The sequence below is a fragment of the Acomys russatus genome, chromosome 5 (assembly GCF_903995435.1).
Source record: "Acomys russatus chromosome 5, mAcoRus1.1, whole genome shotgun sequence".
Lineage (NCBI taxonomy): Eukaryota > Metazoa > Chordata > Mammalia > Rodentia > Muridae > Acomys > Acomys russatus.
In genome coordinates this window covers 683,758-708,137 of record NC_067141.1, presented here as the reverse complement: position 1 = coordinate 708,137, position 24,380 = coordinate 683,758, and the positions used below count along the sequence as shown (strand labels likewise).

General features: G+C 43.9%; 1 protein-coding gene across 1 annotated transcript; it reads left to right on the top strand.

The window, feature by feature from the left end:
- The first annotated feature begins 10,174 nt into the window (after positions 1-10,174).
- On the top strand, positions 10,175-23,173 carry Zp2 (zona pellucida glycoprotein 2). Its single transcript, XM_051146980.1, is given in 19 exon segments — positions 10,175-10,224; positions 10,346-10,434; positions 11,357-11,440; positions 11,750-11,844; positions 13,619-13,768; positions 14,477-14,527; positions 14,960-15,121; positions 16,268-16,364; positions 16,461-16,645; positions 17,340-17,466; positions 18,378-18,565; positions 18,647-18,738; positions 18,841-18,965; positions 19,100-19,264; positions 21,501-21,539; positions 21,542-21,657; positions 21,737-21,833; positions 22,155-22,232; positions 23,028-23,173. Coding segments are annotated over 19 exon segments (2,136 nt in total).
- The last annotated feature ends 1,207 nt before the right edge of the window (positions 23,174-24,380 follow it).

Below are 24,380 nucleotides of genomic sequence, written 5' to 3'. Positions count from 1 at the left end.
GTATTTTTATTTGTTAAAAAGTTTATGGTTTTATAGTGAAAACTATCACTAAATGGCCAAGCAATTATTTTATTCTCGTTTTATTTTCTTGTCTTTGTCATGGTAAATATGGTTCTGTTGACGTTGATGAGACCCTTCAAGCAAGAGAAACAACCCCATAGACTAGAACGTTAATTTTAAAAGCCACGTTGGGGGTTGGAGGGGGCGGGAGGGGGCAGGGAAGGCACAGGAGGAAATCAGACAGGACAGGTCTGGAGACAAATAGCTGCGTTTCATAATGCAAAGTCCTGCCAGATCTCAAGCCAGCTCCAGAGGCCGGACTCTTAACATCAAAATTAGAGGAAATGGGAACCTATAGATGCCTCTTTTGTGAGAAGGTAAAGATGGACATTGAACCAGAAAAAAAAAATGTTACCTGCTCGCAGACTGAGGCCGGAGAGGAAGGTGGGGAACACTAGGAAAACACAGGCAGGGAAAGGAGCCCTTCCTCCTGAGAAGCTTGCCAGCGGAAACTAAGGAATTCCAGCATGATTAACAAAGTTAGCTGTGAAGATTGCCTATCTGGAAACAATGTTCCTTTTATAAAGAGATTTTTGAATAAGGGTGTTAAACCGGCTACCCGACATGCTGACAGCCTATGCTTAGAAGATCTCTCTCTGTTCCTAGACGAAGACCTGCAACTCCCTGGAAATTTCATAAACAAAACTATAAATTTCATCAATAAGAAAAATAAAAGTATTTTTAATTGAAAATAGATTCTTGAACAAATTAAAAACATTTAAAAAAAAAAAAAAAAGGAAAGTAGAGTCTTCTCTTATACAATACATCCTGACCTCAGTTTCCCCTCCCTCTACTCCTCCCGGCTCCATCCCCACCCCTTCTCTCCCCCAGATCCATCCCCACCCCTCCTCTCCCCCAGATCCATCCCCACCCCTCCTCTCCCCAGATCCATCCCCACTCCCTTTTCACTTAAGAGCAGGCCTTCAAGAGAAGACAACCAAACAGGATAAAACAAGATACAATAAGCAAGGCAAAATCCCTCACATAGAGGCTGAACAAGGCAACCTAACAGGAGAAAAAAAAACGTCCCAAGAGCAGGAGAAAGAGTCAGAGATACAGCCATTCCCACTGTTAGGAGTCCCACAAAAACACCAAGCTAACAGCCGTAACATTTACACAAAGGATCTGGTGCCGACCCATGCAGGCCCCGGGCTTGCCACTGCAGTCTCTGTGAGCCCATGTGGGCCTGGCTTTGTGGATTTGCTGGGCCATGTTCTCCTGGTGCCCTCCATCTCCTCTGATTCCCACAATCTTTCCTTCCCCTCTCCCATGGGGTTCCTAGATCTCAGAGGGAAGAGAGCTGATGGAGCCCTCCAATTTAGACTCTCCCTGCATCGGGTCTGACTCTGTGTCTCTGCACCTGCTCCCACCTATTGCTGGAGGAAGCCTGGATGACTGGACAGGCATCAATCTATGAGTATAGAGGAATATCATTAGGAATCATTTCACTGAGTTCATTTGTTTGTTTGTTTATTGCCTGTCATGTTTGGTCCTACTGTAGATCTCTGGGCTGTCCATCTCCAGTTCCCGGTCATCCCAGGCAGTGTAAGACATGGGTTCCCATAGCCGGGCGTGGTGGCGCACGCCTTTTATCCCAGCACTCGGGAGGCAGAGGCAGGTGGATTGCTGTGAGTTCAAGGCCAGCCTGGTCTACAAAGCGGGTCCAGGACAGCCAAGGCTACACAGAGAAACCCTGTCTCAAAAAACCAAAAAAAAAAAAAAAAAAAAAAAAAAAAAAGACATGGGTTCCCTCTTGTGCATGCATGCCTGGGCTTCAAGTTAAAGCAAACAGTGGTTGGCCACTCCTGCAAGTCCTGTGTTACCATTGCCCCAGCACAGCTTCACAAAATCCAACACCACTTCATGATAAAAGTCCTGGAGAGATTAGGGACACAAGGAACATACCTAAACATAATACAGTCAACTTACAGAAAGCCTATAGGCAACATAAAATTAAATGGAGAGAAGCTCAAAGCAATTCCACTAAAATCAGGGACAAGATAAGGCTGTCTACTCTCTCCACATCTCTCCAACAGAGTTCTTGAAGTTTTAGATAAAGCAATAAGGCAACTGAAGGAGGCCAAGGGAACACAAACTGGAAAGAAAGAAGTCAAAGCATCATAATTTATCATTATTTGTAGATAATATAGTAGTGTACCTAAGTGACCCTAATCACTACAGCTGATAAATACTTTCAGCAAAGTTGCTGAATACAAAGTTAAGTAAAAAAAAAAAAAAAAATCAGTAGTCTTCCTATACACATAAGACAAGTGGATTGAGAAAGAAATCAACACTCTTCACAATAGCCTCAATTAATACAAAGTATCTTGGGAGGTAACTCTAAGCAAGCAATTGAAAGACTTGTATAATAAAAAAGCTTCAAGTCTTTGAAGAGGGAAATTGAAGAAGATATCAGAAGATGAAATGATCTCCCATACTCATGGATGAGTAGAATTAACATAAAAATGGCCATCCTGCCAAAAGTGTATTCAATCCCTATCAAAATTTCAACACAATTCTTTGCAGACCTTGAAAGGACAATTTTCAACTCCATATGAAAAAACAAAAATAAAAAAAAAATCCCAGGATACGTAAAATAATCCTTAACAAAGAAAGAATTGCTAGAGGAGGCTGGGCAGAGGTGATGCATGTCTTTAATCCTAGCACTTGGGAGGCAGAGGCAGGTGGATCACTGTGAGTTCAAGATTAGCCTGATCTACAAAGTGAGTTCCAGGACAGCCAGGACTATTAGACAGAGAAACTCTGTTTCAAAAAAGAAAACAAAAACAAACAAACAAGCAAAGAACTGCTAGAGGTATCACCATCCCTGATTTCAAACTGTACTACAAAGCTATAATAAAAACAAACAAACAAACAAAAGACACATAGTACAGGCATAAAAACAGACACATTGATTAATGGAATCAAATTGAAGACTTGGACATAAACCTACACATCTATAGACACCTGATTTTTGATAAAGAAGCCAGAAATACACTCTAGGAAAAAGAAAGGATCTTCAATAAATAGTGCTGGTCTAACTGGATGTCTGCATGTAGAAGATTGTAAACAGATCCATATTTATCACCCTGCACAAAACTCAAGTCCATATGGATTAAAGACCTCAACATAGAACCAGACACACAGAACCTTAGAGAAGAGAATGTGGGGAGCAGCCTTGAATGCATTGGCATAGGAAAAGACTTTCTGAACAGAACACCAATAGTGCAGGCTCTAAGGTCAACAACTAATAAATGAAACGTCATGAAACTGAAAAGCAAAGGACACTGTCAATCAGATGGAGGAAGCCTACAAAATGGGAAAAGATTTTTACCAATTTCACATTCAATATAGGTCCAATATCTAAAATATATAACGGACTCAATAAATTAGATATAAAAATGTTATTTTATTTAGGGAATGGAAAGATGGCTTAGTGTTCAAGAACACTGAATGCTCTTCTAGAAGACCTGGGTTCAATTCCAAGCATCCACATGGCAGCTCACAACTGTAGGTATTTCCAGTCACAGGGGGATCTGGCATCTTCCTGTGGCCTCCAAGGGCACTGGGCATACACATGGTACACAGACATGCATGTAGGCAAAACACCATTCACATAAAAATAAATAACTTAAAGCATTTTAAAATCAGTTTTTATTATTGCATATATGATGCTTGTGTATGCACACTGGAGTTCAGGGGAAAAGCTTGGGTCATCATTTTTCTTTCCATATTTCCAAGGACTAAACTCAGGTAGCAAGGCTTTATTGGCAAACACTTTTGTCCACTGAGCCATCTGGCCACAACATGTTTAGTTGTTTCCCCCTTACCCCCCTCCCCGGTGGTGCTGAGGATTGAACCAAGGGCCCGGTGAATGCCAGACAAGTGTTCTGCCACTGTGATACCTCCCAGCACCAGGAGACTTTATAGCTTTGTTTTGTGGTAGGTATGTGGGGGTGCACATGTATGAGCATACATAGCCATGAGGTCAACTTTGAGTGTTCTTCCTCAGGAGACAGCCACTTGTTTTTGTTTGTTTGTTGTGTTGTGTTGTGTTGTGTTTTTAGACAGAATCTCTCACTGAGACTTGGGGCTCAACAATTAGCCTAGGGTGGCTGATTGCTAGCCAGGGACTCAGCTCTCTCTTCCCCAGCATTGGGGTTACAAGCATGTGCTACATACCTGGCTTTTTACCTAGGTTCTGAAATTTTAACTCTGGCAAGCACGTTGCCAACAGATCCATCTTTTCAGCTGCCCCAGGTGACTTGTGAATGTTGTCCCCTCAGTACCTCAAACACTAATCACATCCTGCCTGATCTGCATTTCCTTAGATGTCAGGCAAGTGGGTGTATATTGTGCATTTATGTAAAAACTCTTGTAGTTTACCCACAACTTCATCCCTACTCAACCCCCAGGCATCATAACGCTTGTCCCACAGGGACAAGATCATGTTGACTTATGCACACACTCACAGGACTTGGGGACTTGCATATTATACAACTGCCAGTGAGTCACTGTATAAGGAGCCTGACCCTCTGAAGAGTTTTATATCTTTGGAGGCAAATAAAAGGGGAAGCAGGATGACCTAGAACTAATCCCTCACAGATGCCCAGGAACAGCTGCACTGCTAAGAAATCCTTTCCTCTATTACTGTGTTAACCATCTCTCTAGCTACTAGCAACAGTGTAGTCCATGTTAATGTTTACTATGTAAATGATTTTAGTTAACCTTTGTTTATAAATGAGCTTTTAAAAACTCTCTCTTCCCCCCCCCCCCGTGTGTGTGTGTGTGTGTGTGTGTGTGTGTGTGTGTGTGTGTGTGTGTGTGTGTGTGATGCATGCCACGGTGTTACAAGGGACAATTTGCAGGAATCCTTTCTCTTCTATTGTAACCAGGGATTGAACCAAGATCTTCAGGTTTTGCTACAGGCACCTTTACCCACGAAACCATCTTCATTGGCCCTATAACTGAGCTTTTGTGAAGAACTACTAAGCTTTCTCTGATGTCTACTTATCAAAGCTATCCTACTTAAAGGGTGATCAACCTTTGTCCTGTTGTTTGGTTCTGAAGGTTGATTCGACTTAGACCTACTAAAAGTCCCATGTGGACACCGAATTAACATACTTGGCAGTTGAGAAGCTGCCACAGGATGTGAAAGAACAACCTCACTAACATTGGGTTGTTTTTCAAGTTATATTCATATTTGATATTTGAAAGCTATTTTAATCTGTATTAGCATAACTATATTTTTAATTTCTCTTAGGCTGCTAAATTTTAATTAATGCCATCTTGTACTTTTAAAACTACATGAGCGGCAAGAAAGGCACAGAGTTTAAAAACACCTCTCATGTGGAAAGAGAAAGGGGGAAGGAAGGAAAAGGGGAAGGAGGGAGGGAGAAGGAGAGAAACTGAAACTCAAGATGAAGAAGAACAGGCACACAGTGGGGCCTGGCTTCTCCCTGGAGCTTCCTTATACAACATGGGTAAATGACCTTAGGCAAATCACTGAACCTCTTTAGACTCCTTATCTTCATTTTATGATAGGCAGCCAGACTTGTTTGGAAGACTCGTGTCCACAGCCACTCTCTTGGGCATTACACTAGCACACTGTTGAATTCTGACGCTTGAGACTTTGACTTTCCAGCTCACTTAGAGACCAGAATTCAATGTGAAGTTAGCAACAGTGACAAATGCGTCAATTCAATCAAAGCAGAAGTGAAAAGAGAAAACAGGAGCAGCCACCCACTCCTACTCCCAGGGGGAACATTACCTATTATTTAAAACTTGAAAAGAGCCAGGTGTGGTGGCTGCACATCAGTAAGCATCTCTGGGAGACTGACGAGGAGGATTAGAGTTCAACAAAGATAGCCTGAGCTACATACTGACCTCCTAGCCAGCCTGATCTATACAGCAAGACCCTGTCTCAAAGTAACAGCAACAACCAGTACCATCGTCAAAACCTCAAAAATGAAGAACACAAAACAAATCAGAGGTTGAGCGGTGGTGGCACATGCCTTTAAATTAACCCCAGCACTCAGGAGGCAGAGGCCAACCTGGTCTAGAGAGCAAGTTCCAGGACAGTCAAGGCGACACAGAAACCTGTCTCAAACAAACAAACAAACAAAAAGAATGACAAAGAAAAAGAAAGAGAAAGAAAAAAATCAGAGCTGACAATAGTTGCAAGTTCCCAATGAAGCCACGTGAGCTGGTTTACCAAACTCTACACCGTCTCCTCCTCTGGGGACACTGTTCACTCTGGCTGGCGCTTATAGACTTTTATGCAGGTACATAGTATGTACCCACACACAGACTCAGAAAAAGGGAAACACAGGTCTCCCCATTTGCTTTTTTTTTTTTGGTCTTTTGTTTTGTTTTGTTTTTCAAGACAGGGTTTCTCTGTGTAGGCCTAGCTGTCCTAGACTCGTTTTGTAGACTAGGCTGGCCTCGAACTCACAGAGATCCACCTGCCTCTGCCTCCTGAGTGCTGGGACTTAAGGCATGCGCCACCATGCCCTACTCCCATTTCCTTTTTACAAAAGCACACCAGGGAGGCATGCTAAGTATGTACCTCCAAAACTCCACTTTTCACATCATCTTTCATGGCTCTGAATAATTCGTACAATCACTCTTACTTACTGGAGTGGCTATGTTCAAGTCATAATTTAATGACTGTGGGGCGTGTGACAGAAGAGTCAATATTTAATAGTTAGAAACTATTGCTTATATGAACTATGACAAGGAAAGCAGCTGCCCAGGTAGGGGAGCAGTAAGTAAAACTTAAGACATCTCCACATGCACAGAGCCAACTTAAACCCCCATCAGACTCTCAGGTGGAAGCTAAGGCAGTCAAAGGAGAAACCCTGTGGCCACAAATAGCATGTTTTACAAGCCTCTTTAAGAGGAGCGTGGGAATTCACACTCCCAAGAGAGCTCACTGCATTTTGAACAATTGAGAATCTGTAGTGTTGTAAAGACTTTAGATCTTCTGACTTACAGGAGCATGGCATGGTCTTACTGTGATGCAGCCACGTCTGGCTGCACTGAACACATGTGCTCCCCTGTGCATGGATGGATGCAAGGCCTTTCCAGAGCAAAATCCTAGATATTGGTTCCCGAGGCCATTGTTTAGTGACTGCCCCAGGTGGGCACAGCGTCAGTCTTGGTCAGGTGAGGCAGATGAAGGTAGTCTCTGATACACTCACCGTCTCCACAAAACTTCATGCTGGGCCCCTTCTCTGGTCCTCTCTACAGTCTCTCATTTCCCAGAGGCTCCCAGATGTGGTCTCTTTTGAAGACCCCTTTTGGGGGTCAAATGACCCTTTCATAGGAATCTTATATCAGACATAATTTACATTATGATCCATAACAGTAGCAAAACTACAGTTGTGAAGTAGCAACAAAATAATTTTATGGTTGGGGGTCACCACACTGAGAGGACATGTATTAAAGGGGTTGCAGCATCAGGAAGGTTAAGAGCCACGGATCTAAAGCAAGACCGAGGGTGGTGACGTAAACATACTGACCGTTAGCTCCCTCACTGGCTTCTCCACAGACCTGAATCCCAGGTGCTGGCGTCTTTCACTCTTATTTTCTCATCAAAGCCTTCATTGGACCCAGGCACCTTCACATTTGTGGGAAAGATCCCACTTTGGGGAAACACACCGAGGATGAGTTGCTATTGCTGCCAGGCTTCTGCTCTTAAAACCCTCTCCCCGCCTCTGCCAGCCCACTCAAAATTGCTTGCTGTTTGCTCCACCTCTCATCCTCCACACAAGCCACTCATGCCCACACAAAGATCAACCGCCTCAGCCAGTCACGTCCGCGCTAACGTCCCTCCAGGTTTCTCCCCGATTTTTCTAATTATAACAAACACCTGGGACACTTGTCAAGCTACACCATGCGGCCTCCACCCACCAGGATCGGGTTCAGTGGCTGCTGGGTGGGCCCCAGGAAGGATGGTTATGAGATGCCTGTATGGTCCCTTTGACCAAAGGTGCTGGGACAGTGTGGCTGCACCGATCCTTCAGATAGACGAGTAGAAATTACCCGTCAGTAATTCCAAATGGCAATCTATGCTTGCTCACCATACTCACCTGTTAGGGAACACAAGCTGAGCATGTTTAAACATCTCAAAGAACAATGAGAGATGCTAGAAAGACCCATCAACCAAGTTTCCGGAAATCTGAATTCTCCACTGACGTTAAATTATCGAAGCTTGGGCAGTTTGTTCAGCCTCAGTTTCCTGACCTGTAAATGCCCAAGTATTACGTGATATTCTGTTATTTATATTATAATACTCTTTGACCCATAAGATATACTTTTAGGAAATATACCAAGAGTTAGCCAGGGTAATACATAAAAATATCTACTCTGTTAGCCAGTATGGCAGCACCCACCTGTGATCACATCATGTGGAAGGAGGGAGCAGGAAGATTTCTAACCTGAAACTAACCTGGGCTACTCAGCAACACTGTCTCACAAAACATAGTCATCATCTTGTTTAAATGATGAAAAACTGGAAACCACTTAACACCTACCAGGAAAGAGCAGTTAAATAAATACTAGTTTGTCTACACACTGACTATATAACCCTTAAAAACAAGTATACAGTCATATGGGAAAGAGGAATGTGACGCAACCATATAAATGAATGTATATAATATATGATATGTGACCATATAATTGAATGTACGTAATATATGATATGTGACTTTACAATCCTAAAAAATGACTATATGTGACACAAGGATGTTGTAAGTGATAACAGGAGGCTATAAAGCAGGGTTTAAACTTTATCTCTGGGTCTTGTTTTGGAGCTTGTGACTCTTGGGGAGAGACCATAGACTCAATCCAATTACAACTAAAGGATTTATTGCTTAGCTGCTCGCAGGATGACAGCCCTAGAGCCAAATACTATGCAGGTCATGAAGGAAGGGTATGGGAAGGGGTTTTTAAAGGTGAAAACCTTCAATACCTATGTAAACAAGCAAAAATCGACCCAAAGGAAGCCTTGGGTGTGTATGTAAGCAAGTTACAGAAGCCAAAAGGGTGGTTAGTTGTATCACAACAAGTAGAGAGTCACAGCTGTGCATTTTGGGGTCGGGATCACTAAGTCAGAGTTACTTGGAACCTATCTTCCAGGGAGGAGTCAGAGACAAATGGCTAGTAGGTACCAAGATGGAGGCCTGCCGCAAAAGGGAGTTTCTTTGGCCAACACATGTGACTTTTCTCTCTCCTTTTTGGGAAGGAATGTTTTCCAGAGTGGGAACTCATGGTGTACCTGGCCTTTAGCTTACGGTTCCTGAATGCTGGAATTACCTAAGTGCCACTCCTTACTTCTGCACTCTTAAATGTCTACATTTTCTTTTCAGTAAGCTTAAACTTCTCTCTTTTTTTCTGTTTTGTTTTTGTTTTTGTTTTTGTTTTTTCAAGACAGGGTTTCTCTGTGCAGCCTTGGCTGTCCTTTGTAGACTAGGCTGGCCTCGCACTCCCAGCGATCTGATCCACCTGCCTCTGCCTCCCAGAGTGCCGGGATTACCGGCATAGACCACCATGCTGGCTAAACTTTTCCTTTTCTTATTCAGTTTTTAAAAGTCCTTCCTGAGTGTCATTGGAGTGACCTTCAAATTCCACAACAGTCAGGGAACAAGTCATTCTGGGAGAGAGGGTAGGGGTGTAATGGCCTTAGTTGCTGAAATGTATTCTTTAACTCTCTCCTATGCAAAACCCACAACAAAGCCTTAGTGGTCTGAACAAATGCCTGTCCCTAATGAACCCCAACATTCTTCCCTACATTAGAATTGTAAATATCTTGCTTGAAAAATCTGAATTTTATCTCTAAATCATAGGGTGGGTCATTACTTTGCTCACCTGGGGTCAATTTCAGGGAACTCTGGTTCAACTCCGGCCCCTCGAAAGCTGCTGGCAGAACTTGGAGGCAAGTGTGAGGGAAGGCAGATGGGCATTTTTTTTTCTAAATCCCTCCCTGTCAGCTGGGCTGAGAGATCCAGGTGCCCCCAATGGTGAAAGGGTGGGGTCACATCCTATCTGGGGCTATAACAGCACAGAGCTGCCTGCACAGCTTTGGCCTAGGTGCTCTGCTGTGTCTTCCGACATGGCCTGGAGGCAGAGGTAAGAGTCTGGGAGCCCTCTGTGCTGTGGGAGGTGAGGCATTCTGGGAACGAGGGTAGGGAATGCAAGGGCTTTAATGGCTTAAGTTCACTTTATCCTGTCTCTCTCTCTCTCTCTCTCTCTCTCTCTCTCTCTCTCTCTCTCTCTCTCTTAGCATCCACAGGTCGCTTTCTCTCTTATTCGCCCTTGTGACTTCAGTAAACGCATTAAGTCTTCCTCAGGCATTGAATCCTGCCTTCCAAGGTATGTCTCTTGGGCTTGAGAACCCTCTTACCAAAGAGAAAAGTCTGCAAAAGGACTAGCTCCCCACCGCTTTCTCCTTCCTCCCCTTCTTCCTCTTTCCTCATCCTCCCAACAGGAAATTGCTGTGCAGCCCAAGCTGGCCTCAACTCAATGTCTCAATCCATCCCTTCAACCTCCCTAGTGCTGGCTTTTCAGGTGTGTGTCCCCATGCCTAGCTTCACTCCCTTCTTATGTTAGTCACTAATACATTTTTTTTCTCCTTATCTGTGGGTTTGCTATGTCAGCTACATGCAAGAATTCTAAAGAACGTCTGTGCTAGTTCCCAACCCCTCACTGCTTTGTGTCTTCTAGTACCTGGCACATGTTGTTACCAGAGCTCCCTTGTGGAAGAACACGTCTTTACCTATGCCTTAAACTTAAGGCATCCACATCAGACACAACTAGAATTCTTCTTGTGAGACAAAGTGCTCTTGAGACTCTCCCACAAGCCAGAGGCTGCAGAAAGGCAGGTCATAGGCAGAGTTTGCTCTTGGAGAAAAAAAATCTTCCCTGGGGTTTACCCAGAATTTTCTTCTTAAAACTTTAATTTGAAAGACCTGGAAGAAGTTTCTGTTGTAGAGACTTATCTACCCCACAGGTGGCAGCTCCTTGTCAAGGTTTGTGACCATGGCTTGTTAACACAAAGCTGGGGTTCTCCTTGGAGGCCCAATTGCTGAATGGAAACACCCTTAGAGTTCTGGTATCTTGTAATTGCATTTATAAATCTCAATCTGTGAGCTCCCTGAAGGTAAGCATTTCCTCCCTTTCCTTAATGGGCAGCATTCCTTCATGCTGTTGAGGAAGATGGTGTTTTCACACTCACCTGTAGCAGTAGTGTCTCCTGTACCTCAAAACGGTTCCAAATACTTCATCTGTTCTCCAGGCTCTGTCACTTGCAAGGAAGATGAAGTGAGAGTTAAGTTTCCAAGGGGTTTTGACATGGAAAGATGGAATCCTTCTGTGGTGGGTATGTAATATGTTCTACTCAATCATAATTCCCAACTTGTAGAGAGAAGGGCCACCTCCGTTTGGGTATACGGAGTCCAACCCTTGAAGCAACTGGCATCCATCTCCCCTGGTGCCATGGGGGTCCCCGACTTGTCCAATGCCACCCAGAGGAGAACACCTGCCTTCCTGCATAGTATGACTTATTTGGGATCCAGTGGGAAACCCTGAGTGATTGCCATGCCTTAGAAGGGATGAGAAGTCCTGGCTCAGAACCTTCAGTTGGCTCTGCAACTGGGATACATTTCTTGGCTATCTGTGTCTTCTGTAGATACCATTGGCATGGAAATTTTAAATTGCACTTATGTCCTGGACTCAGAAAATCTCATCATGAAGTTCCCCTATGAAACCTGTACTAAAAGAGTGGTAAGTGATTGCTTTGGGGAAATGATTTAGATGTAGGAACCTAATCATTACCTATATTCAACTTGGTGGCTAAGGATTTAGGCTTTGAAACAGAACAGTAGTCCTCATCCAGACTGGCTAAGTCTATTGTATTCCTAATATATCCAGAGGACACTTTTGACCAAGCCTGAAATGTTCTGGATATGGGATGGACTCCACTACTGGAATCAATGTGGGTACAAGTCAAGAATATTGTCAAATAGCCTATAATGCCCAGGGAACAAAAATCTGAAATAACCAGTGTTGGAGAAGCCCAGAGCTTGAGCTATTGGCCCTGCGCTTGACTTCAAGTATGCCATGTAACCTTGCATCTATTTGCTTATTGGGAAATGGTAAAGATACTGCCATCTCCACAAGGTATAAAGAATAATACCTTAGAAATGAAGGCAGAGCATGCGACTTAGACAAAGCAATTGCTTGGGCAGAGAGCTATTTTAATCTAACCCCTGTGTGAGACGGGAGGTTATTTTGGGTGCCAGCAGATAGATACTGAAAACCAAGCTTAAGAACAGGTGTTAAAAAGCAAACAGTTGCTAAGCAATAAGGGTTTCTCTATTGCCAAGCAACAGGATTGCCTAATCAGGGTCATTAGGTATAATAAAAACCTGCCACGATGGCAGAAGTTCTCAAGCTTCCGTGTGCAAAGAATCACCTGAGGTTTCTAGGCGTGTCTGGGGGTTTCAGGTGGTGTGAGTGTGGGCTGAGTCCTGGGAATCAAGCGTTTAACAGGCTGCATCATCTGCCCCGATGCTGGAGCCTATGGTTTAAGCTTTATGTATATTCATAGACTCTGCTTTCTCAGCAGTCATCTGGCCCACTAAAACCCTCTGCAATGGCTCAAAAGAGTAATCTCATATCTTCTGTGAAAATCTGTACTGATTTAAACTTTCCTGTTCTTAGTCTTTGACAGTCTCATACATGTATACAATGTGTGTTTATCACCTCCACCTCTCGCTCACCCCTCCCACCTTCTCCCAGGACCCCCAGCATGTCACCCTCCCAACTTGATGCCCTTCTCCCATGAATTCAGGCCTTATCAACTTCAAGAAACATAAAGAGTTGTATTCCCTGGAACCAGTGTCTCCTAACTGCAACCAATAAATGGCCAAATCTAGTCTCCTAACCTTTGTGTAATGAGCTTTGAATTATTAATAATTGTTTTTAAAAGTTAAGATAATATAAATTCTAAGATAGTTACTATCAGGGCGTGGTGGCACATGCCTTTAATCTCAGCACTCTGGAGGGAGAGGCAGGTGGATCGCTGTGAGTTCAAGGCCAGCCTGGTCTACAAAAGATAGTTACTATCTAATATCTAGCAAAAAATCATCAGGCAACAATTGTCTTGTCTTGGACTAAGTAAATTCTCCGAGGTCAAGGGTAACAAAGATGGCTTCTCTCTGCACATGGGCATTTATTTAGTTGCTGAGTGGGTATATTTGAATAATCTGTGTAGATGTCTGCGAATATGACAATGATTCCCAAGATAAGACAATAGAACATAATAGAAATGTAACAGAACAGTGGACTCCATGCCTAATCTTTGAACTCTGCTGTCAACCTGGGAGTCTTAGAAGGTGTCTCTAGAGCTAGCTATAGTCTCCTGGCAAGGAATGCAGTGCCTTCAGGAATGTGTATTGATGAACTTAAGTGTGTTGCCACTCTCATGGTCAGGTCTTCTAGAACTGGCTTCCCACTGAGGAATCAGTTTCCTAATTCCTACTGTTTTTGCTCACAGATGGGTGGATACCAGGTGAACATCAAACTCCAGGACAATAGTACAAGTATAAGATACAAAGATGGCATGCATCATTTCTTCTGCCCATCACTGAAAAAAGAGGACAATGAGATATCAGATACTACACTCTGCATGAAGGATTTTGTATCCGTAAGTGATGTGGGATGACCTCTCATATGGCTATAACAGGGAAAATGGTGGTATGGACATAGCTTGTCTTAGCAGCTGGATGAATTTCAGATTGTTTTTACTGTCTTGGCTGTGTGACCATGATGCATTTTCTCAACCAAACTGAGGCTTTGTTTCTAAGGCTAAAGTGGAAGAAGAGCATTCACCTGACAGGGTAGCTCTAAGAACTAAGTGACAGTGTTGAGCACACCAATGCCTAGTAACAGAAAAGGCTCAAATATCTATAGTCAATCACAGGATTGACTACACATTCAGGCACTGTCCCCAAACTAAAACATGTTGAATGACAAAAACAGACGTTTTGATTTCGTGTTTGTACTCATTAAGTTCATATTCACAATGAGCCACTAATACCTGTACTTTGACAACAACAGCTTAATGCCATACTTGGTTCCATAGTTATAATAAAGGTTATGTGTTTAAAAACCTAGTGCTTCAGTTTGTAGCTGGTTCTAGTCTAGCGTTTCCAATACAATGCCTTTTGATACCGGAAACCCAAAGGGGAGGATAGGAAGACACATCTGGCCCTGTGCATCAGCCAGGCTTCTTGAAGGACAGCATTAATTTATGTCAATTAGTCTAGGTATCTGGGTGTTTCCTGCAAAACAGCAGGTGGCAGAACTTTAGAAACTTTGTCCTAAATCTTTTTTTTTTTTTTTTCCTTTCCAGTTTTCTTTCTCACAACTTTTCTCTAGGCTTGCTGATGATAATCAGGTAAGAGTACAGGTGTAGGTGTGTGTGTGTGTGTGTGTGTGTGTGTGTGTGTGTGTGTGTGTGTGTGTGTGTATCCACAAAGGACAGAAGGTCTTAGGTCCAGTCACAGAAGACTAAAGTTAAAGGCAGTTATGATGTGAATTCTGTTATTTGAATTTGGTTCCTGTGGAAGAGCAGAAAGTAGTCACTGAGTCACCTCTCCAATCCCAAGAATGCAACTCTTCTATGGACCACACTTAATTCATGTTAATGCTCATGGTCATTTCAGTCTGATGGAACATTAGATTCTCATAGTTAAGTAAGTGCCAGTTGTTTAAGCAATGCTTATTTTTTGTTTTATGTATTTACACAAGCATGCATGAATGAGTGTGCTGTAGGCATGCAGGTGTTAGCCAGAAGACCACTTGGAGTTATATCCATGTCTTTTGTCTTTTGAAGAATGTATCTGAGACGGGATGGATCGTTAAAATCCTGGATGGTTCAAGAGTCCACACTCTGCCCCTGAAGGATGCCTTAAGACAAGGATTTAACATTCTGATTGACACCCAGAAAATAACCCTCCAAGTGCCATTCAATGCCACTGGAGTAGCTCACTATGTGGTAGGTGTAAAAACCCTCTTATACCACCATCAAGGAAATGGCCAATACTCTTAATCCTAAGCATGGTTTTAACCATGTCTCCAAATAAAGGGGCTATGTTGCCAATTTTAAAAGTATGTTTAGATGGGGGAAGATTGGCATATGCTTGTAGTTCTAGTACATGGGAAACTGAGGCAGGAGGCCTGTGAGCTTGAGAACAGCCTAGACTACATGGTGAGACTCTGTCTCAGACAATCTGGAAGTTCTAATACCAAGTACATCATTGGAAGACAGGAATGCAATGGCAAAGAAGAGACACGGGCCTTGCTATACCCTCTTCCCTCTTCCTACAGGCTTACATTCAAAGCACAATGTACAGCGATGGTGGTGTTGTGAGCCTTAGAATTAAAGCATTTTGTTTGGGCAGCATTGTTTACTTTGTCTTTCAGACCATCTGTGAGACATTAGATTGTGTTATAATCATCTTCTACATAATGTTTAGGCCAGTGATGAACCATATGACAGTCCTGTAAGACTTTTGGAACCAAATGTTTCATTGCCTGGTAATGATGGCACTAGTAACAGTATAGTGCAATACCTTGCCCATGTGTGTAGCGGTGCTGTGCAAACCTGCATTACCCACTATATAAAACTGTCACACTACACTCACAGTTACATATTAGGTGGATAATGACACAACTAGGTTTTATGGTAATATGCTCTACTGTGCAAGGACAGTTGTTTAATGGTACATTTCTTAGGATCTAGCCTACTATGAAGCCATGCATGGCTACACTTGGGATAGATGCTAGCAAGTGCTCATACACTGGCTACTTTAATAAAGACAGTTTGTTTCATCTTGAGCATAATAGGATTTCTGAGCTCTGTAAGCATTCTGCTCAACACTACACGATAGTCAAGGAATATGGACAGTTCTTTCTCCTGTCACCCTAGAAATGGTCAGCTATGGGTCATACCCACAGACAGCACTAGGCTTCCAGCATTTATAGAAGACAAGATTAATACCAGAAATCCTGACTGGGCCTATCATTTCACATGCCAAAGTGTGAGGCCCAATCCTTGAGCATAGGGTGATTTTTTAGTGATTAGACTCACTAATCACTAAATTAGACTCAAACTAATATCTTCAAAATCCTGACCCTCCAGGAGGGGAGCAGCCACCTCTATGTTGTGAGGGTGAACTTCTTATTCTCATCTTTTGGGCAGAAGATCACCTACGCGTCGCAGGCTATTTGTGCATCAGGTAAGGACCAAGAGAACACAGCCTCAGCAGTGGGAAACATAGTTCTCGGGCTCAACCAAGGCAGCTGATAGGTATTCTGTCTACCACTCTCTGCAGATCTTCCTGTGGCTTGTAACACCACACACATGACTCTCACTATACCAGAGTTTCCTGGGAAGCTACAGTCTGTGGGCTTTGGACAAAGGAGCATCCCTGAGAGCCAATGGCATGCCAATGGGATTGACAAAGAAGCAAGAAATGGCTTGAGACTGCATTTCAGAAAAACTCTCCTAAAGATAAAAGTATGTTTGTTGTCATCCCCTGAATGGCACAAGAGCCTTCTGTAGTGAACTCTGTAGATCCAACTGATGATGTGCCCATAGGGCCTACTTACTAAAGTGATGGGTTTAAATGGTACAAAGCCTATCTTGATCACTTTACATACATTGATTTTTTTAAGGAAAGTCCTCTCTAATATCATCTCTAACTGCCACATGTGGACACATTGCTATGGTTTTACCAGTTCATTTTGATAAGTACAACCTACCTGGCAGATATCTAATCATAAGCCTACACTATGCTCTGTTATACAACAGAGCAAATTGGTACAAAGCAAAGTGTTCCCTATTGTCCTGAGGCTGGTCTTGATGGATGCAGTTGCCAGGTATAGAATATCAGAGCATGCATAGCAAGTGTTTTGTAACCTCTGTGGAGTCCTTCTGAGTCCTCCCTGAGTTTGGCAAGAGATTCCACTATCCTTTGCAGTTTGACTTGTTAATTCAAATGTTAGTGACTAATAGTACAAAGAGCATGAAGTCCTGGGTACTGTAGGACGTGAGTTTAAAGCCATAAACTTCTGGCTGGAGAAGCATCCTGAGGACGTGATGGCTATTTTGTTTTGGCTTAGACGGAAACTAGATTGGTCTGAAGTGTGCTCTGCAAGTGTTCAGGGACTTCTGCTCCCTGAGATGGCTAATTGATATTCTCTCATCTCAGCCCTCTGAAAAGTGTCTACCCTATCAATTCTACTTCTCATCACTCAATCTGACCTTTGACCTCCAACCGCACATGGCATCCTTGCTGATCGATCCTGAGTGCCACTGTGAGTCACCAGTCTCTTTAGGTAAAGATTTTTTTTTAAATCAAAATTATCTGGGGTTTTGTTTTTGTTTTCTTTCACTCCTTATAAGGCATGTGGGAAAATATAACTGATGTCAAGGTTCCGATTCATGCTTGTGGCTCAAAAAGACCAAAGGATGAGTCATATCAGAAACAGGAGTCTAAGTTCTAGGCTGGGGCTCAAGTGTGCTACTGCTCTCAAACATTCATGCTGGGAGATCGCCCTGTAACTGCTGACTCCTAAGAAATCTCAGTATACTGAGTTAGCTATCAGAGTCCCCATCCAGGGACAAAGACTGTGAGCTTCTAGTCAGAACTCTCTAGAGTTCCTGAGACTCCTATAAACTCTGCAAAGGAATCCTGAGTGGGAGCCTTCGCTCGTTGAGTCTTGCTTCTCTTTACTCCCTTACCTGGGCCAGTTCATGCCCAGGTGGTAGCCACCTTCTCGGTTTCTCCTCAAACTGGGATTTGTGAATCCAAACTGAGTGTCCCTTACCACAGGGCTTGGGACCCTTACTTTAAAGTTTCAGAGTTATTTTGGATTTTTAAAATACTTAAATAGCTTATCAGTTGGGTTTCCCTAATTTACAAAAAATCTAAATTCAAGACTTGAAAAAGGATACAATAAAACCTAACATGACCTGGCCAACCCAAATTGAATCTTTTCTTGGGGTTTTCCTCAGTGACCTCATCACCCTGTCACACTTCTTTCTCTGTCTCCTGAGCTGTATGTTGATGACACTGATCATGGTGACTTATGTTCTCTTGTAACTCCAACTGTCCCATCAGCTCCCATCAGCGCCCAAAGACCGAAGCAACTCAAGCTTAGTTTCTGGAGTCATCCTGACACTTCAGGGATGATGGGTAATGTCACAAGGCGGGCTTGATTTTCTCTAAACCTTTGCTGCTATCCAGTTACAGGTGACCTGTGCAGACAGGATGGGTTTATGGACTTTGAGGTCTACAGCCACCAAACAAAGCCTGCTCTGAACCTCAAGACCCTCCTGGTGGGAAACTCGTCCTGCGAGCCTACCTTCAGGGATCTGTCTCAGGGGCTCGTAAGGTTTCACATACCTCTGAATGGGTGTGGAACACAACAGAAAGTGAGTAGTGACCAATGGTAATAAGTTAAGACTTACTTTTGAGGTAAGTACTCTTCTGACCAACTTTCTCTACTATTTAAGTTTGAAGGTGATAAAGTCATCTATGAGAATGAAATACATGCTCTCTGGAAAAATCTACCACCAAGAGTCATATTCAGAGACAGTGAGTTCAGGTGTGATATAATTCCTACTTAAAAAAAAAATTTTTTTTAGCTTAAACTAGAGAGACTTTGTTAACATAATTTTTCATCTCTCCCAAACCCACAATTTTCCAGAATGACAGTGAGGTGTCATTACCTCAGAGACAGTATGCTACTAAGTGCCAATATCAAAGGCCTTTCTTCTCCAGCAGCCTCTGTAAAGCCAGGTCCATTGGTGTTGGTACTGCAAACCTACCCAGGTGAGATGTTGCAACTTGAACGAATGAATGAAACACTTTGGGGGATTTGGGGGATTTTCCCTCTAAAATGCACTATCTAGTGCTGCCAGCTAGTCGAGTACCTCAGTCCTGAAGAGGTTTTCCATTACTTGCAGATAAATCCTACCAACGACCTTACAGGAAGGAAGAATACCCACTAGTGAGATACCTCCGCCAGCCCATCTACATGGAAGTAGCTGTCTTGAACAGGAATGATCCCAACATCAAGCTCATCTTAGATGACTGCTGGGCAACATCCTCTATAGACCCAGCCTCTGTCCCCCAGTGGCAGATCATTGTGGATGGGTATGTACTCCCTAAACCATGGGGCTGCCAGGATAAAATATCAGAACTTATTAGTAGTGGTTAGAAGCAGTCCTCCTGAGACTTAAAGGAGACAGACTTTGGTCATGAATTCTCAGAGTCCTTGTTTGTAGTCATCAGTCCTTGGTCTAATTGGGTGGCTTGTGCTGCTTTTTTTTTATTACCTTGGACTCTCAAGGAATGAGCTCCTCTCCAAGAGGTCTGGCTCTGCTACATCTTTATCATGAGAGGGAGAATGCTAGTGTCCATTTGCAGAACCCCTACCCTATGCTAGGCTGTCATACATCCTGTCACATCACTAGCAACATTCACGAGGGAATCCAAGCTTTAGCTTCAATGGTAAGTGGTGGAACTAGAATTAGAACTCCCACTTGACTCTAAACAAATGTGTCAGTGCTATAGGTGTTTGTCCTCTCAGCTCTGCCTGTGTCCCCTCTAAGGTTCTTTACCTACAAAGAGCTATACTTGAGTTTCTTCACTCTGTGGGAATGTAACAAGGCTCCACACCTGCAGCCAGACTCTTGTGTAAAGAGCACATACAGACCCATTCAATCACACAATGCATTACTTTACCTTTGAAGGTTTGCCCAAGTATCTCTTCACTACGAGGCCAGCCCTCATCGCTTTATGTTTCCGTTAGTCTTCACATCTTTGTCGTTTCCATCCTTAATAACATCGTTACCTACTAGTGTGCAAAACAGGATGGTAAGGATTCTCTATCTCTGTTGCAAACATTACTACCTAGGACATAGAAAATCATGTCTGTGGAATAGGTAAGCAGGAATCTAAGTAAAACACACACAGACACACTACATACAGACAGACACACCACATGACACACACAGACAGACACACACAGACAGACACACACAGACCACACACACATACAGACACACATACAGACATACACACACATACAGACACACACAACACACACAGACACCCCACACAGACACACACACACAGACACACACACACAGACACACCACACAGACACACACACACAGACACACACAGACAACACACACACACAGACACACACACAGACAGACACACACACAGACAGACACACACAGACACACACACACAGACATACACGCGCACACACACAGACACGCGCACACACACACACAGACACACACACACACACACAACACACACAGACACACACACAGACACACCACACACACCCACACACACGCACCAACACACACACACACACACACACCACAGACACACACACACTAGCACGCGCACAGACAGGCACGCGCACACTACAGGCACGCGCACACAGACAGGCACGCGACACAGACAGGCACGCGCACACAGACAGCACGCGCACACAGACAGGCACGCGCACACAGACAGGCACGCGCACACAGACAGGCACGCGCACACAGACAGGCACGCGCCACAGACAGGCACGCGCCACAGACAGGCACGCCACACAGACAGCACGCGCACACAGACATGCACGCGCACACAGACAGGCACGCCACACGACAGCACGCGCACAAACACAGGCACGCGCACACAGACAGGCACGCACACAGACCGGCACGCTCACACAGACATCACTCGCACACAGACATGCCACCTCACACAGACAGGCACGCACACTTACAGGCACGCGCACACAGACAGCACGCCCACATACAGGCACTCGCACACAGACACACGCGCACACAGACACACGCTCACACATATTCACGCTACCACACACACGCTCACACAGACCACGCGCACACACCCAGTCACTCACACATACACCACTTCAACACATACACACTCTCACACATACATTCACTCTCACACATACATTCACTCTCACACATACATTCACTCTCACACATACATTCACTCTCACACATACACACACACACACATACACACACACACACACACACACACACACACATACACACACACACACATACACACACACAATGAGTGTGGTCACAACTTGAATTTGTTGATGAATTCACTTGGTAAACAAGTATGTATTCACATTATATAGTAGAATACAGGTGTTATACATAAAACTTCATGAATACTGATGGCTAAGTGCTGTCAACCAGATGTAAGTAAAACAGAGGCACTGGTTGGATGAAGACATAGCTGTAGCATAGAGGTGTCGCCTGTGACTCACCCTGTGCAAATAGGCATGTGGGGGTTCCTGTGACTGATGCCCATACCCTGGTGCCTCTTTTCTAGCTGTGAATATGAATTGGACAACTACCACACTACTTTCCATCCAGCCGCTTCCTCCGTGGCCCATCCTACACACTACCAGAGGTTTGACGTGAAGACCTTTGCCTTCGTGTCAGAGGCGCAGGGGCTCTCGAGCCTGGTATGTGATCAAGAAGTCACTTGGAGCAGGTTGACAGTGACTGCATGGGTTCCACCTGACGCTCTTCCTCTCCTTCCAGATCTACTTCCACTGTAGTGCCTTGATCTGCAACCAACCTTCCCTTGACTCCCCTCTGTGCTCTGTGACATGCCCAGCACCACTGAGGAGCAAACGAGGTAAAAACACAGTCCCTGTTCTTGTTGCTCAAACCAAGCCCAGATTTTTAAAAATTGAGTACACTTTAGGATAGTAATAAATTGTTCTCCACCTGGTCCCAAGAAACCTCTTCACCCAGTCTTCCTTTACCAGTGTGGCGATCCTGAGATGCACAGGTTCTCACTTAGCCTGATGAACCCATCCTTTGAGATCTACTCATGACAGACAGATAGAATTTGTGTCAATGAATACTCCATGGAGCATCTTCTAGGGACTCTAATGCCTCTAGTACACCAGTCCCGAGTCAAATGCAACTTTGATTATCTGTCTTCCCATCACAGAGACTACCAAAGAGGAAACAATGACAGTTAGCCTTCCAGGACCTATTCTCTTGTTGTCAGATGACTCCTCACTTAAAGGTAAAGGTTTAATTCTTTTTGCCCTTTTTTTCTGCTAAAAAAAATTAATATGCTTAGTTACAAACCTAAACAAGAACGATGTAAAGTAAGGTCCCTTCCTAGGGAACCTTGAACCCTTCATATGCTCTTCAGAGAATCTTGACACCAGCAGGATCATGTACAGTACCTACAGACTTGCTTTATTTCAGTCTTGCAATAACCATGTAGGATGTCTGGGCCTGGTAGTCATGGTCTTGTTCATGCACTGTGGTGTCACTACTGGTAGTTCCACTTTCATGCTAGATGCCATAATGGATTCTTAACAACACACTAGATCTAAGAGGATTATTGCCTACCATGCCAAGGAACTTGGTGTATATTGTGGCAGACGATGAGGCTGACAAGCCCAAGCATCACTTTAACTCCTGCCAAACTGAAATCCACAGCAGACTATGCTCCTATAATCCTCCCCTAGACTCACCCAGAGGGCCTCAACTCCAGCCCTGGAAGATGAAAGTAAGCTTTCTTAAATCTCAGTCAATTGCCCTGTGACGTCACACACAGGGCATTGTATTAGTCAGCCTGATACTCTGAGGCTCCCTCCAGGTATCAGCCCATCAGGCTTGAGGTGGAGACAGCAAGTGGTAAGAACAGGGAGAAGAGGAGGTATGGAGCAGGGGAGAATGCAGGTGGCAATGGGGCAAAGAGGGAGAGACTGAATCCTACTGCAAACTCCCAAAAACATGTGATTGAGGCTTCACTTTTGTAGATAGGCTCAGCCTGACCTTATGACTTCAATACTTGCTTCCTTTGTAGGTGTTGTGGACCCCAACAGGTACGCGATTACCAAAGACACCACTTCTAAAACAGTGGCTGCTGTGGCTGCGTTAGTGGGTGCGGTGGTTATTATAGGCTTTGTCTATTACTTGCATAAGGAAAGAACTGTGAGGTAGGATCACTAATTGGACTTGCAAATAAAGTGGCTGCAGTAAAACTCTTGTCTTATGTGTTCATGCGTGTACACATGTGTGCACTCAGATAAGACCGGAGGACAGTCTTGAGGCAGTCCTTGGACAGTATCCACTTTTTTTTTGCTTTTGGGAAGGGGAAGAGAAGTGGTTTCATGAACTTGAAACTTGCCAAGTATGCTAGACTGGCTGGCCAGCAAGCCTCAGAGATCTGCCCGTCTCTGACAGTAATATGGCATGTGCCACTGTGACTGGCCTTTAAACACCAACAAATGAAAACCGTGTGAAGCTCAAACTCCGAGCTTCGTGCTTGCAAGACTAGCACTTTCCTGGATGAGTTGTCTCTCCATCTTTCCAGCCCTTTGCCTCCTGCTTCAAGACTAGAAAATATTTAAGAATTTCCCCCTTCAATCTTTAGAGTGTTCACAATCCCCTGGGCAGGTGTTTTATCAACTCTGACAGGAATAGATAAATTTACAAATTGTTTCCCTTTTGTGATTGTGTGACTCCCCTAGTTCTATGACACACATGACTTGTGTTCAATAGTGCTTAGCTACAGCCCACCTGAAGGAGTACACTTCTGTGAGTCCACTGTGTTGAGCCCTCGCTCAAAGACACAGGATTGGGGTGAGCGGAGCGGGAAGCTACTTGTGCCTAACTTTGTCAAACTAGTGAAATACCAAATGTGTGGGATATTTAAGAGGCTTTGGGCGTTGTTTTTACCAGCTCAAGTCCAAGGCTGGATGGTCCCACGGTGTAGGGTGATGCTGGGAGTACGTGCCAGCAAGTGGCCACACATGAAACCATGCATCACAGTCCCTTGAGGGACACATCCTCCATGGCTCTTAAGTATCCACAGCACCTCTCAATGCCACCACTCTGGAGGCCAACATTTTAACACATGTATCTTTGGGGGACATTCAGTCAAAAAATACCATCCTTAATCATTTGACCAAAAATATTCCTTTAATGAAAGAAATTGTTCACAGTGAAGTATTTCCTAACTCAAGTAATTTCCTCAAGAAAGACTTCTGAGCCCTAAAAATGATCTAATTGCACCTCTAACTCCCATTTAAAGATCCGTCTTTGGGGGAGAAGGAAACAAATGCTGTGAGGTCCATCTTAAGTGCTATTACAGTGTCCCTGCTACCTAGACTCTACCTTGAACCTGAACCTAACTGACCATCTGTGCCCAGTTCCT